The sequence below is a fragment of the Triturus cristatus genome, chromosome 9 (assembly GCF_964204655.1).
Source record: "Triturus cristatus chromosome 9, aTriCri1.1, whole genome shotgun sequence".
Taxonomy (NCBI): domain Eukaryota; kingdom Metazoa; phylum Chordata; class Amphibia; order Caudata; family Salamandridae; genus Triturus; species Triturus cristatus.
Genome location: NC_140592.1, coordinates 1,205,595,601 through 1,205,620,801, shown reverse-complemented (window position 1 = coordinate 1,205,620,801; position 25,201 = coordinate 1,205,595,601). Strand labels below are relative to the sequence as shown.

The 25,201-nt window shown below is 45.0% G+C and overlaps 1 protein-coding gene across 2 annotated transcripts in view; it reads left to right on the top strand.

Annotated features, from left to right (window-relative positions):
- FUT8 (fucosyltransferase 8) overlaps positions 1-25,201 on the top strand; it is a 780,623-nt gene that overhangs the window by 535,389 nt on the left and 220,033 nt on the right. For both annotated transcript variants that reach the window (XM_085627218.1, XM_085627219.1), the window contains one exon: positions 19,701-19,938. In XM_085627218.1, coding sequence (XP_085483344.1) covers positions 19,701-19,938 — 238 coding nt within the window. The remainder of the gene's footprint in view (positions 1-19,700; positions 19,939-25,201) is intronic.

Sequence of the window (25,201 nt, the reverse complement as noted above, 5' to 3'; positions counted from 1 at the left end):
TTCTGAAACATGGATTCAGAAATTGTTAAAACGTTGCTGTTTTACATCTAGAGTGGGTCGTAATTTACCCACTGATTTAGATAAATTTAGAGGCAGTCTTTTTTAATAACATCTTTATTGAGGTTTATTTTAACGTGGGCAGTACAATACACAGGCTCAGTAAAAGGTAATAAGCACCCGCAAATGCAAACTGAATTAAGGAGTTTAAAGTAAGGGGAAGAAAGGAAAAGCAAACTGAAACCAAGCGTGAAAATAGAGGGATTGGGTATGTCTTTCAAGCAGTGCTTAATTTGAGCTGGTGCTTTCCGGTGCTCAGCACCGGCACCTAATCCTCAGCACCGGCGCTAATCGCATGAATTAAGGACACACTCATTTGGAAGACGTGATTTTCCCCAGAATCACAGGATGTTCAGCCACGTCGAGACTCTAACCCGGTTCCCCAGCTCTGAAATCGTCCGCTCTAGCCATTAGGCCAAATCCTCTACAGAATAATAAGTGCTGGGGCTCTAGTCAGCAGACAGTTTGCGCCAGCACATTTCTCCTGTTAGCGCTGCCTCCTGAGGAGTGCCCTAGCACTTTGTTTTTACAAATTAACCACTGCTTTCAAGCCTTAGAGTATTCGAGGATCTGCGTCCTCTGTGCTAAGTGGTGTACAGGAGGGCCCAAGAGATGTTCTCTATTTCTCTATGGCCTTTTTACAAATGACAACAATGGTGGACCAGTCTCTATTTGATTGCCCTGGTTGCCGTAGTCGTAATTGGTGGTCACGCGTTAAAGGGCTCGAAACATATGGGGCTGGCTAAGCCAGGTATTCTTCAGATTTCACTGTCCTTCAGAGGCCTGAATTCTGCAGGTCGCAGGTTTGAATGCCAGAAACTCGACTCAGCGTTTTTATCCTTCAAGGCTTGATAAAATGAGTATACACAAAAAGGAATTGGGGAAGCTCCCGGTACCTAAAGGGTTTGAGAGGTTTCTCAATCAGAGTATGTCCTCCCTGGGCAGAATATAACTCACAAAAAAATAACCCTATGGACCAACTTGTGGTCAGTGGTGGCGATTATCTGACTGTACAAAAGAACAAAGGGGGAGAGAAAAAGGGAAGAGAAAGGGGGGCCTCTCTAGTGAAAGGTTGAACCCAACTCAACCATGAATGTGGGGGAGGAAAACACTTTGTTTTAATTACCCTCACACACACTAGTGGTATCATGCTTCATCATCTGGTCACCCCGACTCGGGGTGGGCTCGACCACAGTGTTGGGAGCTCTGTGGATAAATGAAGACCAGGGGGATTAAAGATGAAAAAACCTCAGGCAGACCTCTGGTTTCCCTTTATTCTTGGGTCTGTCTGGGTTATTAAAAAATCTTTAAAACGGGTCCTGTAGGAGTATTATGGTCCTAAGACCCTAGTGCCGACATGTTTCAGTCCTGGGTGGCCATGTAGGTCCTGGACTTTCTTCAGGGCAATTGGATACCCCCTCTGGGAAAAGTACGATGGGGAAGTCCCTATCCTCTCAATGTGGTGAGGGCAGAGTAGCTACTCCTCGTGTGTGTAAACAGATAACTCATCTGTTATGTTTAATCCTCCATCTGTGAAGAAAACAAAGGACAACGACAGACAACACACAATATTAAAATAACATCAATTCAGTATTGTTGTGCTTACAACCATTTAGGTGCATGGTGGAGACCAGACTCATATGCATGCCATAATCATGTGCATGGTAGTGTCATCAGTCTCCTCCCCTCTTGTGCCACTCATCTCTTCCTCTGTAACATACTGATTCTATGTGACAGGAATTTGTGAAGTGGCGAATATATTCGTATGCTAACACTAGCTGCGTGTTATTCTTTATACATGCCAGAGTGCCTGCACCAAGTGCCAGTCTCTAAGAACAGTTCACAACATATTTCCTCTAAACGAAGTGAAAAGGTGCTAATTCGCACGAGCCAATATGCCATACACACATCTATACTATAAGTTCTTCCACATCCATTCAGTAGCTTACCCTTTCTTTGGAGGCTGAGAGTATCACACAGGACCGGTAAGATAGTGTGGGTGGTCCTTAGAAAATCATTGTGTTCAATTCAGAGTAAAAAATGTGAGGAATGAAGAGGGGAAGAAACGGATATCTCAAGGCTTGAAAACTAACAATGGCCGAAATTGCCTCTAGCTTACGTGGTAAAACACGAACAATGCCTATACGCGCTGATCGGTACTTACTTCAATTAAAGATCTCACCCCGCTTCTCACACCTATTAGGGACCGGTCCTCGGCTTGTGCAAGGAGCCTACAGAGACCGGTGTTTATATTTCATATGGGAGCACAGGAAGAGATTTAGGAGACCTGCAAACATGCCCCCAACTTGGCGATCGGAAGTGACGGAATCGTCACGACGGCGTATGGCGTTGGGGAGCATGGAACGTGTAGTTAAAATTTCTTCCCGTGCTCCCTTTTGAAATATAAACACCGGTCTCCGTAGGCTCCTTGCACAAGCCAAGGACCAGTCCCTAATAGGTGTGAGAAGCGGGGTGAGATCTTTAATTGAAGTCCACTAATGCAACCTGTCTTTCTGGGAGGTATATGCTCTGATGGATTCAGTCAAGCAGCTAGCTCCAAAGTTGCCTGAAGAGGATCGGAATAATTTCTTGGAGTCCCTTTCTGATGCTCAAGCTGCGGCCCGTCAGGTGATACAATCGGGTCTGGACACTGCTGACTCTGTGGCTCGTGTGATGGGGTCTTCTGTGGCGACAAGAAGACAAGCTTGGCTTAGATCGTCCGGATTTTCTCCTGATGTTCAAGCTACTCTGCTGGATTTGCCCTTTGATGGATCAAGACTATTTGGTTCAAAGGCTGACTATTCCTTGCAGCATTTTAAGGATAGCAGGGCTACTGCAAGGTATCTGGGCCTCCAGGTGCAGTCCAGGGGATACGGCTACAAGCGGTATCGTGGTTTTGGAAGAGCTGCTTCCTTTCGTGGCCGCCAGCAGACTTAACAGGGCCAGCAGCAGAATCCTTTGTACAAATCGTACAGAGGGAAGAATAAAGGGCGTCTTAGGGGAGCCTCTCGGCAGCAATCCTCCTCCTCCTCCTCCTCCACTTCTCCTCTCGTCACCATTGGTACTTCAGAAAAGCAGTTCTAGATCCCCCATCTTGGAACATGTTGGTCCGGTAGGGGGTCGGGTGTCCCACTTTCTACAAGATTAGAAACTGATAATTTCAGATCGTTGGGTTTTTAATCTTATAGAGAATGGGTACGCCTTCTCTTTTTTAGAGTTTCCTCCTCCTTACCCTCCTCGTCTGGGTTGGTGTTCAGAGGACCACTTACTGCTTTTGCAGCAGGAAGTTCTTGCCTTCTAACAGAAAGGTGCGATAGAGGTGGTTCCGGAGCAGGAATGGGGTCAGGGATGCTACTCCCGGTATTTCCTGATTACCTAAAAGGACGGTCGATTAAGGCCGATCTTGGACCTTAGGATTTTGAATCTTTACCTCAGGCAGGAAAAATTCAAAATGTTGACCTTGGCTCAGGTTCTTCATGCGCTGCAACAGGAAGACTGGATGGTGTCCATCGATCTGCAGGATGCGTATTTTCATCTTCCCATCCTGAAGTCACATCAGAAGTATCTCCGGTTCACGGTAGGATCGCAACACTACCAGTTTGCGGTTCTTCCGTTCGGTCTGACTTCCGCACCTCAAGTCTTTACGAAGGTGATGGCGGTGGTAGCAGCACATCTCAGAAGGTCAGTGGTTCCTGTTTTCCCCTACCTGGACGACTGGCTGTTTAAAGCAGTCCCCGGAGTTGGTGTTGCCCCATTTGCAAGCTACAACACGACTGTTGTCTCAATAAATGTACCCAGATCTCACCTGGTACCTTCTCAGCGCTGCCTGTTCGTAGGGGCAATACTGGACACTACTGTGTGTCGGGCATTTCCGCCTCCGCAGAGGGTTCTTGACATTCAGGAGATGATTCCTTTGTTTTACGATTGAGTGGTTGTTCCAGTCCTGAAGGTTCTACGCCTACTCGGTCTGTTCGCTTCCTGCATACTGTTGGTCAGTCATGCGTGCTGGCACATGAGGGCACTCCAGTGGTATCTCCGCAGGCAGTGGCATCAACACAATGGAGATCTCGGGGAGAAGGTCAGAATCTCCAGAGAAGCTGCAGTGGAGTTGGCTTGGTGGGATGTGCAGGGCAACCTGTCTCAAGGAAAGCCCTTTCAGCTTCCTCCACCTGTGACCACAGTGATCACAGATGCCTCCACTCTAGAGTGGGGTGCTCATCTGGGGGATCTGGAGGTCAAAGGTCTTTGGTCTCCAGAGGAAAGGTTGCTTCATATCAACCTTCTGGAATTGCAGGCGATACGTTTGGCACTAAAAGCTATCCTTCATTCCCTTTGCGGTCAGTCGGTTCAGGTCCTTACGGACAACACTACCGTGATGTGGTACATCAACAAACAGGGAGGTGTAGGGTCGTATCGTCTCTGTTGAGAGGCTCTGCGACTCTGGGCCTGGGCTCAGAATCATCAGATTTGTGTGTTTGCAAATCATCTAGCCGGTGTGCCCAATGTTTGTGCGGACAGTCTGTCGGCATTACTCGGCGGATCACGAGTGGCGGCTTCATCCAGAGGTGGTCCATCACATCTTCCAGATGCAGAGGTCTCCTCGGTTGGACCTGTTTGCCACCCACGAGAACGCGCACTGCCCGTTGTTCTGCAGTCTCCAGTATCCGATGCAGGGAGCGCTGGGGGACGTGTTTCAATGGGATTGAAGCTCACAACTCCTTTACGCATTTCCTCCCATACCCGTGATTCCTCGGGTTCTGAGAAAGATTCGTCAGGACCGGGCCCAAGTCATATTGATCAACCCGGATTGGCCAAGAAGGGTGTGGTACACAGATCTTCTTCACCTCTCATCGCACCCTCCGCTCCATCTCCCTCTCAGGGCAGACCTCCTCTCGCAGTCGCAGGGGCAGGTTCTACACCCCCACCTCCAGAGCCTGCACCTTCATGCCTGGAGATTGAACGGGGCAACCTGAATTCCTTCTCTTTCCCACCGGATGTGGTGGATGTTATCTTCCAGATGGTCTAGATTTGTTAAATGGTGTGGAGTGAGGTCCATTAATCCTTTAAAGGCCCACTTGTCAGATGTTCTTCAGTTTTCGCTTTTCTGAGCCCAGCAGGGTTGTGCTGTGGCCACTGTTAAGGGCTATTTGTCGGCTTTTCTATGTTTGCCAGACCAGCCGTCTTTATTTAAGTTCCCCATTGTCATGAGGTTCATTAGGGCCTTACAAATAAGTTTCCTCCCACTCCTTTCATTATGCCAAAGTGGGATTAGAATCTCGTTCTTACCTTTTTAATGGGTTCTCCATTTGAGCCTCTTCATACTTGTCCTTGGAGGCTTCTTTCTTTTTAAACGGTTTTCTTGATTGCCATTACCTTGGCTAGGAGGGTAAGTGAGCTTCATGCTCTTAGTTGGAAGCCTCCATTCTTGACCATTCATGCAGATAAGTTGATTCTAAGGACCAGGGCTGCTTTCCTTCCAAGGTGGTTACTCCTTTCCATATGGGGCAGTCCATTACTTTACCTACCTTTTATCCTCCCCCTCACCCTTCCAAGGAGGAGGAGAGACTGCGTCGTTTGGACCCTAAGAGAGCCATCGGCTTTTATTTGGACAGAACAAGAGATCTGAGACTGGACGACCAGTTCTTGTGGGCTACATTGGACGAATGAAAGGCAGAGCTGTGCACAAGCGGACACTTTCAAGGTGGATCATCTTGTGTATTAAGATCTGCTACGCCTTGGCCAAGAAGGACCCTCCTGAAGGTATCAGAGCTCATTCCACCAGAGCTAAGTCTACTACTTCTGCTTTGGCTAGAGGTGTTCCTGGTATTGATGTTTGTAAAGCAGCAACTTGGGCCTCCCTCCACACCTTTGCAAAGCATTACTGCTTGGATTCGGCGGTTAGGAGGGATGGTCATTTTGCTCGTTCTGTTTTGCAAGATTTTTTGGTCTAGTCAGGTGGACACCCTCCTCCGGGAGAGGTACGGCTTTGGGATTCTATTGAGAAGGTGAGGAATCCACAGGCAGAAGTATCCATCAGAAGAACAAGTTACTTACCTTCGGTAACGCTTTTTCTGGTGAATACAATATCTGCCTGTGGATTTCTCACGGTCCCACCCGCCTCCCCGTTGTCCACCTGTTTCTACCAAAAAGATGCTTTAACTGTTTAACATGGGTGTTTTTTAAATATGTCTTAATCATGCTTATGTTTTAATAGTGGGAAATGCTTGGTCTATTGCTATCTCTCTATGCTTTTATTGATTTTGCAATTGTGTATATATATTTTGTATACTATGTATACATGTGAAAAATGTGTCGGTCTGCCCGTTTGCCTCGGCGGCACGAAAAAATGGGTGGAACTGACGTCAGCATGCCGACAAGGTCTTCTTATGGCTCCGATGACGTCATTCGCAGTCGCGAACGGAGCCGTGCTATTATGACGTCCTCGTCATCGTGGGAGAGCTAGGAAAGAATTTCCGCGGAATACTGGCACAGGGGGTATTCAGAAGGTTAGAAATCCACAGGCAGATATTGTATCCACCAGAAAAAGCATTACCGAAGGTAAGTAACTTGGTCAACTAAGCTCCAGAAACTGATGTAACTTTGTAACCATGTTCCTCATGTAAAGCTCTCTGATACCTCCGGGTCTAGCCAGCGCTATATAAAACTCAATTAAAAAAAAATATTAAAAAAATTTACTTATGTGGTATTTGAATAAAGCAAACTGTCCAAAAAGGCTGTTGAGCACTGTACAAAGTGAAAGACCTACATTAAATCAGTGAGTGATTGATTGTAGGGGAAGCTGGCTTCTGGTAGTAGAGCTGATGTTCTTTAAAGAGGGGTGTCTTCAGCTGTTTCTTAAATGGGAAGAGGGTTGGGGCATTCCTCATGGAAACAGAGTTGTAATTCCAAACCCTGGATGAATAAATTGAGACCTATCGCATCGTCTTTTTCTTTTTTGCACTTCACCGTCACCAGCATGATGGTTCCCGGGCTGGGGGCATGCTGAAAGTTGCCAGAGATTGTGGGCATGTCAGCCAGCTAAGTAGGGTGCAGTTTGGGATGTCTTTGTAGATAAAGCAGCTGTTTTGAAGATTGTGCAGGCTGGCAAGGAGAGCCAGGGTAGTTGCATCAGTGGTGTGATGTGGTCGTGTTTCGAAAGTGTGTTGTGGCACATAGGATGCCTTTGGGGAAGGGGCTAATGTGGGTTCTGGGAGGAAAGCAGAGCTTTGCCCCCACCTCGATTCAAGAAGTATGATGGATTGAAGAGCAGTTTTGATGTCACTTTTTACAAGGAATATTTTCAGTTTCTTCAGTAGAAAGAGCCAGTACCTGGCCTTGTTGATTTTCTTGGTGATATGTTCCTTGAAGGTGAGGTCTGTCTGCAGGGTGCAGCTCTGTGGCTTGGTATTGATTGAAGGGCGGGGTATGAATCTATCAGGGTTGTTTCGTAGAGCTAGGTCTGACTAGATGTTTGTTGTTCTGGGCAAATAGAAGTAATTCTGTCTTGGTGAGGGTGAACTTCAGGTTTCTGCTCTACATCCAGATCCACAGTAGGTGCAAGCACTGTTTGAGGCCTATGTGTGGAGCAGAGGAGACATTCAAGTAGAGTTGTCTGCCGTTGGAATATTGATTGGTTTTGATGCTGTTATCATTGAGTAGAGTTCCAAGGGGTTCCAGGTAGAGGTTGATGATCATGGGGGGGTCAAAATAGAACTCTTTGGGACTTTGCAGGTGATTCGAAGCTTCTGGGACCTGGAGGTGCCCAGATGAAGGAGCATATGTTGCTTGGTTTTTAAGGAGGAGAACTAGTCAAGGACATTGCCAGTACCATATAAGCTACTGATTATTAGTATGCTGCAAATCTGGGATGGGTTTCGCATTGCTTGAACTCTTTTGGACACTGCTACTCTAAAATAATTCATAAAATTACTGTCCACCTCAGTTGTACTCATTACAGTAAAGTTGTAAGAATGCAAGACTGAGACACTCCAGCCTGCTTTCAGATCTACAGCCAGTAAGTCTGTGACAGACAGGGATGGGGAATTTAATAAAATATCTACTTGTCCATGGAACAGGTTGCTTCATAAATCTACTTGTCCTGTAACAAAATCCATTCGTCCTTTTGTGCCATTTAATGTGGCGACAAATTATGGCAGCAAAATCATTATATCAGAGATCCGAAATAGTTTCTTTGATTATGCCAGGGCTCCTTCCATAGTAGGGTTTAAGTACTAGCAATTCCCTTATGTTGCCACATTTCCACAGATCTGCATACTGGGGCTGAAGGTAGTGGTAGGCAATAGTTCCAGGGTTAGAATGCCCTTTGGAGTCTGTCCAAACGTACGAACTTGCATGTTTTAAGGGTTTTCACCAACTCTTCTCTAATCTTTTTCCCATACTGAGAATGGTTGGAAATTTACACCTGACAATGGCAGACATAAAACTTCTTCCAGGGTTGGGGAAAAGTGGTTGGAGGCAAAGTGAACTTGCAAACACTCAGATTTTCGCATGAGCAAATTTACACCTGCATATTTACTCATGCTAAACTGCAGTTCACAAATATTTTCTAGGAGTACTATTTCTTGGCCTAAAGTCTTGTGAATGCACGAAAGTCGTATATATCTGCAATTAATGCAAGGACGTGGGTGCACGTTTGAGACTTTATTTAATAATTGGGCCCCAAATTAGGTCTGGCATTAACTATGACGTTTTATGTTTGTTAAAATTCTCTCCCGCTCCTGGTCTATCAGCTAGATTCACTGTGAGTGACAGCATTCTGTTCTGTTTCACAAGGAGCATATTAACACACAGTGGTTTTGTTTAGTGCCAGGAACTACTGTGGCAATGTGTGCTTTTTGATACTAAAACAATTTTTGCTTTTGCTAATGTTTGTTAAAATGGTGAGGGCCCGGCAACTCCCACACCGATAAGGTTTTACAAAACCCATGCCAAAACAAGTTAAGCATTGACAAAACCAAAAGGCTCACCAACAATTTAAGACCTATTGGCTTTATCAATGCTTGTTTATTTTTGTTTCCCATAATCTTATTAAAACTGGTTACATTGATTTTCCAATATGAATGTTTTTGAGAAATACTAGCGTACATCAACCCATTTTACTAAATGATGCTGCAAATATATGGTACCTAAAATTTTACAGTAGCTTAGCTAAATGTTTTTGCATTTTTTTGATCGTTTTATTTTGAGAGCAAAGAATCATAAATATTGCTTTCAAGCTTCTGCAAATATTTGCATCGAATCGGAGAGCATTCTGGGAGCATTATACATAGACTCATATTGCTAGACATTGAAAACGCGTGTACACATTTTTATACTGGAACCACTGTCAGCTGTGCAGTCTGAGTTTACAACATTTACTTAGAGCACTCACCCTAATAATAAAGGCTTTGCATTAATGAATCATAAATACAAGTTTGAACAGCATTAATACATGGACACAAATATTACCTTAACTGCAGGCAATGCCTTTCCCTGGTCCATAATGTGGTACCGTAAACTGGCAGCCAAAGGAATTCCACATCCCTGGACAGGCACCTGAAGCAAACATATTCAGTATCTATTTTGACCAGGAAATAAGGACACCAAAAAAACTAGAACATTAATGCTTTGCTGCGCTATGATTTGTGATCCTCTTCTCCACCCACCAATCAACCCCTCTCCAGTTAATGCATTGTAGCCAAGGCCACATTTCTCTCTTCTTTTATTTTTTCACTTGAACCACTAAACATGAAGGGATTTAGCAGAATTAAGACTGTATTGTAATTGCCTTTATATAGCGCTTACCACCCCTGACGAGGTGTCAAATCGCATTTTTGGCAAGTAGCATGCTACTCCAGTACCTATAAAGAATTAGTGGTGAATTAGTGTAGTGAAATATGAAAGTAATTTGAGTGGTGGACATGTTAATCAATTATTTGGATTGAGAAGGATAGTGGAGGGATAGAAGTCTGTGTGTCTAGACCATGCCAATCAATCAATCAGGGCCTTTTAAAACGTGCTACTCACCCATGAGGGTCTCAAGGATGAGGGGGGCGAGGTGGGTCTGCAGCTCCGGATCGGCCAAAAAGCCAGGTCTTGAGGCTCCTCCTGAAGGTGTGCAGGGTAGGGGAGTGTCTGATTTTGACTGGGAGCTCGTTCCAGGCCTTGGCTGCGACGTAGGAGAAGGCTCTTCTGCCTGCTCTGGTTCTGCGGATGCACGGGGTCTCTGCTAGGGCGAGGTAGGCAGAGATGAGGTTTCCATTGGATATGTGGAATGAGACTCTTTCATTGAGGTATTTGGGTCCAATGTTGTGGAGGGATTTGTAGGCGTGGGTAGCTTGAAGGTCACTCTCTTTTTGACGGGGAGCCAGTGGAGGTCTTGCAGGTGCTGGGTCATGTGTTCATGTCGTGGGGTTTCGAGGACGAGTTTGGCTGCGGTGATCTGGATGGTCTGTAGTTTGTGTAGCAGGGATTCGTTGATTCCAGCATAGAGGGCGTTACCGTAGTTCAGTCTGCTGGTTATGAGTGCGTGGGTGATGGTCTTTCTGACTTTGGGGGGATCCACTTGAAGGTCTTGTGGAGGATACGGAGGGAGTTGAAGCAGGTGTAGGCAACAGCGTTGATCTGGCGAGTCATGGTGAGGGAGGGGTCTAGAATGATGCCGAGGTTCCGGGTTTGATCCGTCAGGGTGGGTTTCCGAGGGCAGAGGGCCATCAGGTGTTGTCCCAGGCAGTGGGGGAGGTTCCAAGGACGAGGACCTCTTTCTTCTCCGAGTTGAGCTTTAGGCATCTGTTCCTCATCCAGGCTGCAACATCTTTCATTGCTTCTTGGAAGCTGAGTCTGGTGTCTTCGGGGTTCTTCGTGAGGGAGAGGATGAGCTGGGTGCCGTCGGCATAGGATACTATACTGAGCCAGTAAGCGACCGGCCCTTTGGTAACCTCATCTGCTTGTTGATCTTGACTGAACCTGCCTGCTTATTAATGTGCAGCAGGCTGTGTTGTGCTGTGAGTAATAGAAATGAGGAAATGAAGGGATGCTTGAGCAAGAGATCCTAAAATTAGTTGATAGTCAGCTCAATTGTATGACTTAATAGGTGTGAAATTCTCATTTTGTTCGAGAATCACAATTGTAAATGATACTGTGGTGAGAGAAAAGTGTGTTTAGGCTCTTGTCTGACAGACTTACTCATTTTGAAGACTTTTGCTGCCGCAGCTTTATTGTGAAGGCTTCAAGTCTATCAATAATTTAGCAGTCTGCATTGTCTTCAGATCCCCGCTAAATACATTCTTTGTGTTCAGTGAGCTGACATCAAGAAAACAAAAATGAACTGTGTAAAGCAGTTAATGCGCATACGCTGCTAGAAAATGTGTTCCCGCTGAGATGGGAGCACATCTCTAGCATTCAGTAGCTAGCTTGATAGAATTATTCTTGAGTTCACCGGCTCCTTGGTGATTTTTTTTCTGCGATTGTAGCAAATTAGTATGGATCCAAGAGCAGTGCATTTAGCAAATTATCTTATCTTCCCCTTCAAGCAGCACCTTCTCGTGCCTGCCCTCTTCGCTCCTTGTTGCATCTGAACAGACACCCCGCCATGACTTCCGGCTGAACATTTACCCCCCCCCCCACACACACACACTCTTGACTGGCCAGCTCTGCTCTAACTGCTGCCATCCTACTGAGACAGCCCAGCCCCCGCACTACAGGGCCTATCCATGCCTACCATTTGCTGCCACCCTCTGCCTCCCTGACATACCTTCCATCATGGATTACAAAAGACAAGAATGCACACAACAGCTGACCAAGGTCAAGCACTTAATTTCCACCAGTTACCTTCCATCATGCATCACCTTCCCGTCGCCTGACATCTCATCTTGCACTGTTGCATTGACTACTTACAATGGGTTGCACCAAATAAGCTCATATGCATACTTTTTAGCTGAATGTCCTACTTGCTCCTTTAGTATTGTTCTCTTGTTAAGGTATTCTGAAGGGAAACTCCATTGATTTGTATTTATAATGACTATGTAAATTGGAAATTACAACACATTAAATGAATGAATGACCACATAATTTACACACTGCCAAAATGAGCGTTTCTTCTGAGAACCTTTAGTAGAAGGAATAGACAAGAGGACGGGAAGAATGGAGCTAGTAGTCAAGGCTTTGGTTGGCTTGAGGTTTTTCCTGAAGCTGGGACACTTGGGGATACCTCTCGGATAATGCTTCGAAGAGATCGTAATCGCAAACCTTCATTCCAGAATGTTTTGTCACCATGTTGTATCTTTCTTGTGATTGGTTGAGGGCACGTAATTGTAGAGGTCTGATAGGTAGGTGATGTTTATGGATGACTTCAGATGGTTAAAATTGATTTCCCCAGTATGCGTCTCAAGTCCAGCAAATGATTTGGAAGTCTGTACTACCAGAAAATGATGGTCCGTGAGGTCTGCGATGAGATAGAAATGCAAGCCCTACCATTGACTCTGTAGAGGCTTTGTGCTGCTTGCTCATACAGCTCATGTACGTAACTAGAGATTACTGGTTTGGTTGTCAGGCATGTGCACCTCTTAATTTATTAAGCTACTTTAGAGAATTGCACTCATTCTCCTCATGTTTGTTACAGTTGTAAGGTAAAGTGACCTCTGCAGCCTTTGTAGCCTTACATGTAAAACATTGACAAAGCCAGGATGTTGCTTTAATGTATTAAAAGGGTGAGGTGTGAAGGTGCAGTAGAGGATAAACCGAGGCAGGGTGTTAGGAAGAGAGAGTGACAATGGTCCTGCAGCAAGTGAAATGGGACAGTAGAATCTAGAAGCCTCCAGCGCCCTCCAAGGTACTTTCTAAGTTTACAAATCATTCATCTAGGAGGAGGCGGGCATTCGAGTGCAGAAGAGGTGCACAAAAGGTTGGGGCAAAGAGTAGAGTGTAGGTGCTACAGGACATGGAGGAAATGTGGAGAAATTGGATGGGACAGTACAGCTTAGCAGTCTGTCAATATGGCAGGGGAGCCTGCAACTTCCAACCAGCTGTGCCATGCTGGGGTGGTGAATAGGCACACAGGATTCAAGTATAGAACTCTCATGCATTTGTGACCCCATCAAAATGCTGAAATAGTCAGCTTTGCTTCTTTGTGAACTATCTGCCCACCACTCCTGGAAAGCCCAGTCACTGTGGAAGGTAGCTGCCAGCCTGTTCCCCACAGATTGTAACATTAACATAGGACACAGTGACTTGTTGTCACATTGAAGTGGAAAGCATGCACAGCCCCAGTATTGCTACAATATGCTGTCTCGCTATCAAAATGCATTCAGTCTTAAAGTTGCTCTGGTGAGGAGCAGAGAGAGGGTGTTACGTATTCACTGCAGCCACATTCTATCCTGAAACTGAGAATTCCAGAACCTGGGAACGAGGAAAACGGATAGATGTGCCAGGGGTTGGTTCACTGAAGTCTTGCTCCTCAATAAAGACTAATGTCATCACATTATTGTTGGTGATTAATTGCAAAATTGGTGACGAGGATGAAATCCCTGATAGCTCACAAATCCTGTGTAGCCAACACCTGAGAGTAACTTTGTGGGAGAAGTAATCGTCGCAGCAAATTTCGACTGGCAGATAGGAAAATAAAGGGGAAAGTGTGTGGTCAGACGGAGTGGAATCGGGAGGAGCTAGACCCGACCAATTTACAGAAAATTTAGTTAATTGAAGTAGGGGTGTCGGTGTAGACTAGCCCCGCACGAGTGCTGCGCTTGCAACACATAGTCTCCATTGATTAAAACTGGCACTCAGCTGCCTTTTACTCAGTGTTGCCCAGGGCAAAAGTGAATCAGCAGGGATCGCATGGACTGAGTTTCCGGCACACGCCTTACCGCTGTAATTACCGCGTTGTCATTTCCTCTCTGAAGAGCGCCTGCCCTTTTGGTCTCTGCCTATTTGCTACACTAGGAGGAAAAAAACAGAGGACCAGTTGGCGGCATAAGCATTGTGCAAGGACCATAAAAGGAGGACCATAAACATAGTAGAAGGAGTTTCGCAAGTCATGTTCTTTGAGTGTAGTATTTGGGAAAAGAATAAGAGAATTTCACATCTGGCAGCATATGAACATTCCAGAGCCGTGACTATTGTGTGACTGTTTTGGTGATACAAAAAAAAAGACAACAGTGACAACTTTTATTGTTTCAGCTTATTGTTTTAGATCTAGGACAACGGCGACAACTTTTATTGTTTCGTTTGAAGTGTTGAATTATCAAAATGGATGTGCAGCTGATTACTCTTCCTCCTAAGTTTTTGCGGATCTCTGGTCGTCCATGGGAGGTTTAGAGGGAGTTGTTTGAGACTTAGTTGGAGGTAGTGGGTGGAGATGTATTTGTTTCCAAGTAAAAGTTGGCTATACTAAAGCCTAACCTAGGGGTGGATGGAAGAAAGGCGCTGAAAACTCTACCTGTGAAGGATGAAATTAATAATGATGATGCTTCTAAGTTGGATGAAGTCCCTGATGACCAATATAATGAAGCTATGAGGGCTCTGGAGGATAATTATGGGAAGAAGGTGAGCATTGTTGTGGAGAGGCACACATTTTTCTCCTGTGCTCAGTTACCTGGTGAGAGTGTGGAGCAATATGTATGTGTCCTGAGAAAATTAGCTGTGACATGCACGTTCAAAGATTTTCACGAGGAAATCATAAGGGACCAATTTATTACCACAACCAATCGCACAAAAATTCAGGAAAAAGTATTAGTATTGAAAGAACCTTTTCTTGAGAAAACAATCACCATTGCACGAATGATGGCAAAAAAGTCTATATATGGAAAATAGCTTAATGACGATCAAGGGAAAGAAAAAAAAACAATTCTGAGGGTGTTCATGTAGTGCAAAAAACACCGAGCTCACAGAAAGATAACACCAGTACTAACCTGCCTACCAAGGGATAATATGTGAAGCGATCATGTTATCATTGTGGGACTATTAGAGATTTGGCAGAGTCTGACTCTTGTCCAGCCGCAAAAGCCAAGTGCTGCAGGTGTAAAAAGTTGGTAATTTTTTAAGGATGTGCAAGTTTGAAGTGTGCACTGGGAATAAACAAAATTTTTAAGTTATGCAATAAGTTGTGTGTGACTCAGACGGGTCCAGGGATTCGTCTCATGAAGGTGGGGTGGACATTTTTATTGTGTATGAGAGCACTCAGCTAGAATGTTTCATTGGAAACATCAAAAAAGGATATCACCCCACAAAATGTGAAATAAGAATCAGTGGCAAAAAAATATCTATGCGAGCTGTATACCTTAATAGATCAATCTATATGGAGAAGAGCATCTGGTTCCAAGTTGTTCCCCACAGACGTGGAGCATGAAGGTTATTGTGGTGTGAAACTACCCATATTGGAGTACTTTGTGGGCACATTGGTATAAGAAGAGAGATTTGCATGTGCAAAAGTGTATGTGGTTGAAAAGGGGAAAGTGTTGTTGGGATGGAAGGAACAGAAAGCCCTAGGCATATTTTTAAATCCCAATCCACCAGACCAGGTGCTGCTCACTGACGGTAGTAACAATGAGCTCTGGAGCAGCAAATATCCAAAATTGTTTTCTAATCAATTTGGGTGTCTTAAACGGTTTGAACATCGAATAGTCCCGAAGAAGGGATGTCTTCCTAAAATAGACAATGTGAGAAACATACCTTTAGCGTTGAGGGGTCAATTGATGGAAGAATTGGACTGGTTGTGTACATCTGTGGTTATCGAATCAATAGTCATCTGAATGGTTCAGTCCAGTTGTATTGGCAACCAAATCCAATGGGAAGTTAAGGCTGTGCGTGGAATTAAGGAATCTAAATGAGGGTTGACCCCCATCCACTTCCAAGTATTTCTCATCTTTGGACTCCTCAAGTTCATACCACCAGGTGCTTTTACATTCTGAGTCAAATCATCTGACGTCTCATCACATCTGAAGGGGCTTTTCAGCTTGTACACATGCCCAGCCAGCGGTATTCCATTGTCCAGAAGGGATTGTCTAATGTGTTATTCTTTCAGGATTTATCAACAACATATTCATATTCATCTTGGACAAAAACCTGGTGAAAACAGAGTGTGTGGGCCAATTTCAAATATTCTTTCAGGATGACATCTTGTTGTAGGGTCCAGACAAGGAGAGATAGTGTTTTGGAAACGGTACTGGGAAGATTGGAGAGTGCCGGTTTGACAGTAAGCAGGGAGAAGTGTAAGTTTTGTGTACAGAAAATGGAGTACTTGGGGCACTATCTTGGAATTGTATCAGGCCCACACTGAAGTTGGTAGAGTCAATCAAAAAAGCGCCTTTATCCTCAGACAAGGAACAACTTAGTTCCTTTTTGGACCTAGCCGAATATTATTCCAGGTTTGTAGAACACTTCTCAGACAAGGTGTGCGTGTTGCACCTGTTAATGAAGAAAGGAGTGAAGTACGAATGGACCAAGGAATGTCAGTCGGCGTTTGAGTCTGTGAAGGAGGCCATTTTCAAAGCAGTGATTTTTGAAAACTTTTTACTCGTGGTACAGGACCATAGTGATGCCAGTGCGTATAGTCCTGGAGCTGTGCTGATATAGCAGTAAGGTGCTCAGGAGAGAGTGGTTGCATTTGCATCACAGACTTTAAGAAGAGTCTAGGGAACATACTCTACCATGGAGGAGGCATTAGCTTGTTATTGGAGTGGGCAGCATTTCAATACCTATGTTTGAGAGACTGGTTATACAACGACCACAAGCCCCTCAGAGTGGTTTTATACAAAAGAAGTAGGAAGAGCAGCTCCCAGAATAGCCAAGTGGTTGTACCATCGGAGTAATACAACATTTGAGATCAACTATATTCCGGGTGCAAATGTGAATGCAGACTGAGAAATATTTCTCTGCAGCAGTTATTCTTACATGAGCTTTTCAGAAAGGGTAACTTATTTTTTTCCCATCTGTTCACGTGCTATCACATATTTAGCTGAGCATTCATTTTCATGGGAGACTGACTTGCCAGCATGGTACACACAATAAGTCATTTATTGCTAAAAACATATTGTCAATGAATATTATAATTAGTATGGTGAATCCAATCCCTGGTGGAAGCTCAGGCTGTTTGTGGCAGACCATACCTGCCAAAACACACGGTGCCACCTTGTGACACGTGATATCGGCCCTCATCACACGGTCTCCCTGTGAGGAGACAATCTCACACGGTGGCAGGGAAAGCGAGCTGAAAACCACTGTAAATAGTGGCTTTCCAGCTCGGTTTCCGAAGCTTTGATCTTTTGTTTTCTAGGAAGAGGGGCTTTCGGGTGGGACGGGGTTCAAAAGTGCCTGGTAGGTACTCCTCTGCACGTGGCCCCCAACCTTAATGTCCCCGCCCCCTCCTCACACTGTGAGATTGTTCTTCAAGTTTGCAGGTATGAGCAGACCCTCATTTAGACGCAAAGGCCCTCATTATGTGGGTCTCCTAATTCCAGTGAGTGGTGCCAGTAAAGGTGTTTCCGGCCTCCTTGGAATTTTGAGATTACCTGAATGCCATGGGTCTGTTTACTTTTACCCGGAGATTTCAGCTACTGTAGTAGCCAAAATATTCAGCAGAAATTCTAGGGCAAAATGATGACTTCTGAGGGGAATCTGACTAGAAGGTGCTGATTTTGCCTGGTAATTGTTCATATGTCAGTGTTACACTGGTAATCCCTATTTGCTCCGCATCTCCCCTCGGAGTTACCCGTAACCCCTCTGTTGGTAAGTAACTCGGTGATGGGGGATGGACTTGCCTGGGAATTTTCCGACTCACTCATAATGAGAGCAAAAGTATTAAGTCTGCTTCAGGGGTGCAACTTTTGGGTTAGCTACTGTGGACTCCAGTTTTTTAAATGAATTGTTTGGGACTGTATACATAAAGTAATGCTACAAACATATGCTAAAAAGAGGTAATACAATTTCAGATGAACACAAAAAGCTAGTGTGAAAAACAGTAATACAAAAAACACAAGTAAAAGAATAGTGTGTCTGTGTGGTTATAAAGGATCACAACGGGGACTTTTAGGGTTGAGGCTTAAGGTAGGGCATGTTTCTCACAGTGCTTGTCAGGAGGCGTTCAGAACACATGCTCAACCAAACCTTGGCGTCTGCAAAATTGCACAGAGCAATAGCCCGGGTGGCAATTCTAGTTGTGATTCTATGCAAAAGTGTGTGGAGTACATGCATGGGGAGAGCGGTCGCCCTTGAAGCTGGGGAACCGGGTTCGAGTCTCGGCAATGCTGCTCAACATCCTGTGATACTATGATACCCAATGTCTCGGGTCTAGTTCGCGCTATATAAAACTCATTAAAAAAATTAAAAAATACACAACTCTCAAAATATTGAGAGGGCTAGAGCAAACGGAAACGCAGTGTTTACAGGTGAGTGGGTGTGTTGATGGTGAAGTGAAGGGGATGAAAAGAAGTGCAGGAGTGAGTGAAAAGAGGGAGCAGAAGAGGAAATAGATCAGGTGTGAGATATGCAGATGGAGGATTTAAAAAAGATGGGGGAAAAAAAGGGCTCAAGTGTGTTACAGGCTGAGAAACTGCAGCCGAAAATGGTGCAACGGAAGAATGGGAGTGACTGAGACTCTGAAAACCACTAACATTTCTATAGACTTTAGCAATGTTTAATTTGCAGTCTAATATTTTCAGAATGCAAATACTTTCAATTCTATTTATTCACAGCAAAATCATTGTTACTCATGTAGCCAATACTGCTAGCAAACATTCGGTCTAGCTTGTTCAAGGTGCATGTCTGTTATTGTGTGACATGTCTGGATCCAATAACCAAAAAGCTCACATAGAGGCCCCAATATATGGGGCAGGTGGCATGCTCTGGCAAAATACAAGAGCTGACTTTAAATATTTTAAGCCACATCCTTCTTTACATAGGCTACTCCTCTAGGGAAGGATTCCTAATTACACCTTTAAGGCCACGCCCTTTAGTAGGCACTTTAAAAAAAAATCCCATTTAAAAGCCCTGCACCTATGAGTAGGTTACATAAAGCAGGATACATAAATATAGACCCACACCAGTGATAAGTGCCCAGACCTAGGAGTTTTCAGCGAGCGGGCTGAACCATACCTTTAACGCCAGAAAGATTGTGCCGTTATTGGAGTGTTAGTTATTATGGGCAACCGAAGATGACTTTTCCTGAAACTGCAGAGCACATGCCGGGTGGGTCTGCAAATTTCCCCTTTCCCTCAACTCACTGTTTGAATAAACTTGGTGGAAAATTGTGTAGCTGAAATAAAGTGTGACTGGTCCCAGTGGCATCACTTCTGGGAATAATTTGAAGCAAGAGAGAGCAGGTGCAGGAACGGTGCCCCCTTTCACAAAGCAGTCCAGAATTACCACCTGCACCTTCAGATGGTGACGGGTAACAGCAGTGGGCATGCCAATCTGAGCGACCCAGCGTATGCAGTTGCCTTCTTTCTTTCTTCATAATCTACGCTTTGTTACTACTCTAAACGACATACTACACTGAATAAACTACATTGTGCTTTAAGCCACCTAAGCTTGTGTGGGTGTTTTATACGTATTATTTAATATGGTGATCAGACAGTCTTATATAAGCTGGTTCGCAAATTCAACCGCAGGGGCATAAAAATGACTAAAACATAGCTTTTTTCCTCTCTCAGAACCCCAAGGATTGTAGCAAAGCCAAAAAGCTGGTCTGCAACATCAACAAAGGCTGTGGTTATGGATGTCAGCTGCATCATGTTGTCTACTGCTTCATGATCGCATACGGCACCCAACGAACACTGATCCTGGAGTCTCAGAGCTGGCGGTACGCCACAGGTGGCTGGGAGACCGTCTTTAAACCCGTCAGTGAGACTTGCACCGATAGATCTGGAACCTCCACTGGACACTGGTCAGGTAAGAAATCATGTTGCGTCTACTCACACAGCTTCGCCCCAAATTGCACCTTGTATTTGCCCAAAGGTGACTTGGGTAAACTTTGTAGTTCATTAGTCGGTCATCATCATTTTTTTTCACAATTTAATGTTGGTGGTGGTATTTAAAAAAAAACAAAAATTAAATTGAGCCTGTTTGCAGGTCCCCTGTGAAGATGAGGTAAACATCTGTAGATAAAATCATGCATGTTCAGGACCACATCTAACAGCAAAAATGTTCTCCTTTAGGGAGTTTCCAACCCTGACACAGTGAAATGGTGGGCTAGAACAAATATTGGCTGCCCTGTAACTCAGAAAATAGGAGACAAAGATGTAAAGGAGGTGTATTCCAGTGGGAGAAGCCATGTACGCATAGCTTTATGGCTCCAAAGCATTTGCATCCCCATCGGGATATTAATTCCTGTTTTCAGTGGTCACCGTTTGGTTTCTCACTGGCTGGAATTGTCATTGGGTTAGAAATGTATCTGAGCGGTTCACTGCGTAGGCCCTTATGGAAAAGGCATAATATTTTGAATCCATTCTCTTGTTTTTCAGGTAACAAGTGAAGTGATGTTCACAGAGTTGGGTTCTTGCCTTATGAGCAAAACCCTGCAGGCTGATACATTCTATACATTTTTATGTTGCTGAAAGAAAACTGATTGATTTGGGATTGAAATAAATCAGTTTATGACAATAACAAGTTAATTAAGGATAAATTGCTTTGTAATCATAACTCCCCAACACACAGTTTAAAAATCGACATTCTTGGAAGCAAGTGGAGATCTTGGAAGCAAGTGGAGATCTTGGAAGCAAGTGCCGATGATCCGCAGAAGGGTGATTTGAGATAATTGGCGGGCTTCGACACTTGTTGGTGAATAGGTGTGGGAGTCTGAAGATACAAATGTGCCTATCTCTGTCCTATACCAGTGATCATATTGTATTGAACACATTTCCCCCCTTCTTGTTCTTAATTAACATGCACTAAAGAAAGCGCCCATACAGAATTGTTTCAGTTGGGGTGCACGGTTTTCATTGTGCATTTGATGGAGGCCAAATGATTCTGCCATTGTTTTTAAATTTAGGATTTGTGTTTTTGTAGCTAACCTAGCTGGGGGGCAACAAAGCATCATACCTAAGGGAGAACCACATAAGAGCCAAGGTCCAGTGCATCTAGTGACACTGGAGTGAAGTGGAGTATTTCCTTTTGTAGGGCCCTGGAGATGGTGGGATGCTCTTTGTTGACACTGAGGGGTACTTCTTCAGGCTCCCAAAGAAGGCTTGCGTCAACAGATTCTGTCCGCATCTGGGCAGAGACACTTGAACTACCTCCCTTTGCACCTCTGGCTTCCTCCTTCGCTTGTGTGAATCGTGAAAGACCACTATCATCCTGCTGCCCTAGACTGTATCTCGCACCATCCTCTGATGCTCCATTTCTTCAGTATTTGGGCTCATTTATTCTCCTGAGGTCTTATTGTAAATCTATCTGCATTTTGTGTCCTCACCTGTACAGCGCTTTGATTGCCCCTGGAGATCTGTATTCGCTTTATAAATACATTAAAAAAATAAACACGTTTTTAGATCTTTTCAGGATGGCAGGAGGGCTGGGCTCAGTCTGACTTCACAGAGGTTCTGTTCCAGATTCTGGGTGACTCGCTGGAGAAGACCTGCTCTGGGTGCTTCTTTTCTGCAGTTTCTTCACTTTACACCTTCTTACGGTGTCCTGGCTGCTTTTGATGCATCCGAGCCTGGGCGTGTTCACTTTCTCTGCCGCCTGAGGTAGGGCACTGCTCATCACTGCTTCGTCGGTGATGCAGCAGAGCACAAGGAACATACGGCTTGGAAGGGCAGCCTGTGGATATGTGCCAGAGTAAAGGGCAGCCTGCAGAGATGTACCACAGTGAATGGCAGCCTGTGGATATGTGCCAGAATAAAGGGCAGCCTGTGCAGATGTACCACGGTGAAGGGCAGCCTGTGGATATGTGCCACAGTGAAGGGCAGCTGGGCAGCCTGTGGAGATGTACCACAGTAAAAGGCAGCCTGTGGAGATGCACCACAGTGTAGGGCAGCCTGTGGAGATGCACCACAGTGAAGGGCAGCATGTGGAGATATACCGCAGTGTAGGGCAGCATGTGGAGATGCAGAAAGTGTAGGGTAGCCTGTGGAGATGCACCGCAGTGTAGGGCTGCCCGTGGAGATGTACCACAGTGAAGGGGAGCCTGTGGATATGTGCCACAGTGAGGGTCAGCCTGTAGTGATGTACCGCAGTGAAGGGCAGCCTCTGGAGATGTACCGCAGTGTAGGGCAGCCTGTGGAGATGCCCCACAGTAAAGAACAGCCTGTGGAGATGTACCGCAGTGAAGGACAGCCTGTGGAGATGTACCACAGTGAAGGGCAGCCTGTAGAGATGTACCACAGTGAAGGGCAGCCTGTGGAGATGTACCACAGTGAAGGGCAGCCTGTGGAGATGTACCACAGTGAAGGGCAGCCTGATGAGATGAACTACAGTGAAAGGCAGCCTGTGGAGATGTACCACAGTGTAGAGCAGCCTGTGGAGATGCACCACAGTGAGGGTCCCTGTGGAGATGTACCACAGTGAAGGGCAGCCTGTGGAGATGTACCGCAGTGAAGGGCAGCTTGTGGATATTCACCAGAGTAATGGGCAGCCTGTAGAGATGTACCACTGTGAGGGTCGGCCTTTAGAGCTGTACCGCAGTGAAGGGCAGCCTGTGGAGATGTGCCACAGTGAGGGTCAGCCTGTGGAGATGTACCACAGTAAAGGGCAGCCTGTGGAGGTACACCACAGTTAGGGTCAGCCTGTGGAGATGTACCATAGTGGGAACTTTCAAGCATGCTAGAAACTGCTTCCTCATAAGTAATAATGTCCACTGGCTAGGAAAACTCAAACGAACTCAAATGAACTGTTCAAACTATTTATTTTCACAAGGCTCTGGGATATAACCTATCAAACTATATACTGCGGAAACCTACCACATGCAGGGGAAGTTGAGTTTATATTCTGACATCTTGATGTATGGGGAGGTGTGTGTGTTTGCAAAGCACATACTGGTGTTTGCTGTCTGTAATTAGCTTTTAAGCATGCATCTATTCTGGTGCTAAAGCTTTCACTCCAAGCTGTGTAAAACTTAATTATCAAGCGTCAGGTTGTGCTTCAAAAGCCATAGCTCACGCTGTGTTTGTTTTATTACTTATATTTACTGCAAATTCAATTCACAGTCCATTCTCTTGTAACCTTGGCCAAGACTGGGAACATGCAGGCGAAGAGTAGTGCAGCCAGGCCAGTGAATCAAATACCTATTTGGAGTCCAGAGCTGTGTTTAGGCTCTGGAGGTCTGCAGGTTTAATAATAACCTGATAGGGGGGAAAAAAATATGAAAAAACAACGGGAGGTATGTGAATAAAGGCTGCATAACCAACTCTTATTTATTTATTTATTGAAAAGGTTTTATATAGCGCTGGCTCCACCCGGGGGTATCAGAGCGCTTTACATTGGAATGGCAATAGTACATGGAATTCAAAACAGTGTTATTCAAATGAAGCATTCAGACATGGTGGACTTAGAGAACACATTGAGTAATATAGCTTGAATCAATAAAAAAATGCAAAGAAGTAGCAATTTACAAAACAACACGTGAATAGAGTAATTACAAATTATTAAACAGTATAAAGGAGGTAGACTCATTTTTTGTGAATAAGGAAGGGTTGGGCGAGTGAGAGGGGGAGGGGGAGGGGGAAGTGTTCAGAAAGGGGTGGGAGGGGGGAAAAAAAAGGTGAAGGTGGGTAGGGAAGGGGGTGAATAGGTGAAGTCGACAAAAGAGGAGTGAAGAGAGGGGGGAAGGTAGGGGTTTCAAAAGGAAGGAAGAGTATAGCAAGTATGGTAATAGAAGGATTAAGGAGCCCAATATTTGTTGAGCAGGTGCATTTTAAGGTCTTTTTTTAAACTGACGTATGAAGGGTTAAGTCGTAGATCTTTAGGGAGGGCATTCCAGATGCTGGGAGCCTTACCGGAGAAGGAGCGAGATTGTGCGGCTTTCTTTTTTAACAGAGGGGGGACGAGGAGGAGGGAGTTGGTGCTTCTCATCGGTCGGGCACTGCCAGCTTTATTGAGTTTGTTTGAGAGGTAGAGTAGGGTCTTTTCATGAAGGGCTTTGTACGTAATGCAGGCTAATTCATGGGAGGATCTGTCTTCGTTTGGAAGCCATTTAAGGGTCTTAAGAGCAGGCGAGATGTGGTCAGAGCGTTTGCAGTCAGTTGTAAGCCTGGCCGCTAGGTTGAGAACAGATTGGAGGGGGGCAAGGTGTACTTTGGGAGATCCGGAGAGTAGAGCGTTGCCATAGTCAATTTTCGAGAGGACTAGAGACTGGACAACAGATTTGAAATCTTCCGCTGGAATGAAAGGTTTGATTTTTTTTAGATGTTGGAGCGTGAAAAGGGCTCCTTTTGCCCATTTTTTTATATGGGAATTGAGGGTTAACTTACTGTCAATGGTGGTGCCAAGGGATTTTACTGATTCGGATAAGGAGAGTGAACAGTTTAGGGCACTAAGGTCAGAGATCCATGTTTGGATGGGGAGTGGGTTGTTTTTAGGAGAGAAAAGAATGATTTCAGTTTTGTTTGGATTGAGTTTGAGATGATTGGAGTAGAACCAGGTTTGTATATTAGCCAGGGCGGTGTTAAGGTGTAGGACATCTGAGTGGGATTTGATTTTAAAGTACAGTTGGGTATCGTGGGCATACAGGTGATAGTTAATACCGGCTTGTTTAAGTATGAGGGTAAGGGGTTCCATAAACAGGTTGAAGAGAGCAGGAGAGAGGATAGATCCTTGGGGGACACCGAGGGAGACAGGAGTGGGGCTTGAGAGGCAGCTTTGGATTTTGATTTGTTGGGTTCTGTGTTGGAAATAGGAGGTGAACCAGTTGAGGACAGTGCCACTAAGGCCGAAACGAAATTTAAGTGTATTGAGTAAGGTTAAATGGTTAACTGTATCGAATGCCGCAGAGAGGTCTAGGAGAATGAGTAGGCAGGTTTCGCCATTATCCAGGGTGTGCTGGATGTCATCGACTATATTTAGTAATGCAGTTTCAGTGCTTCAACCTTTACGTAAGCCAGATTATAGAGGGTCGAGGAGGTTGTAAGTGCCAATGTGTTTATCCAATTGAAGAAGGGCACATTTTTCAAGGGCTTTTGAAAGAATGGGGAGGTCTGAGATGGGGCGGAAGTTATTAGGG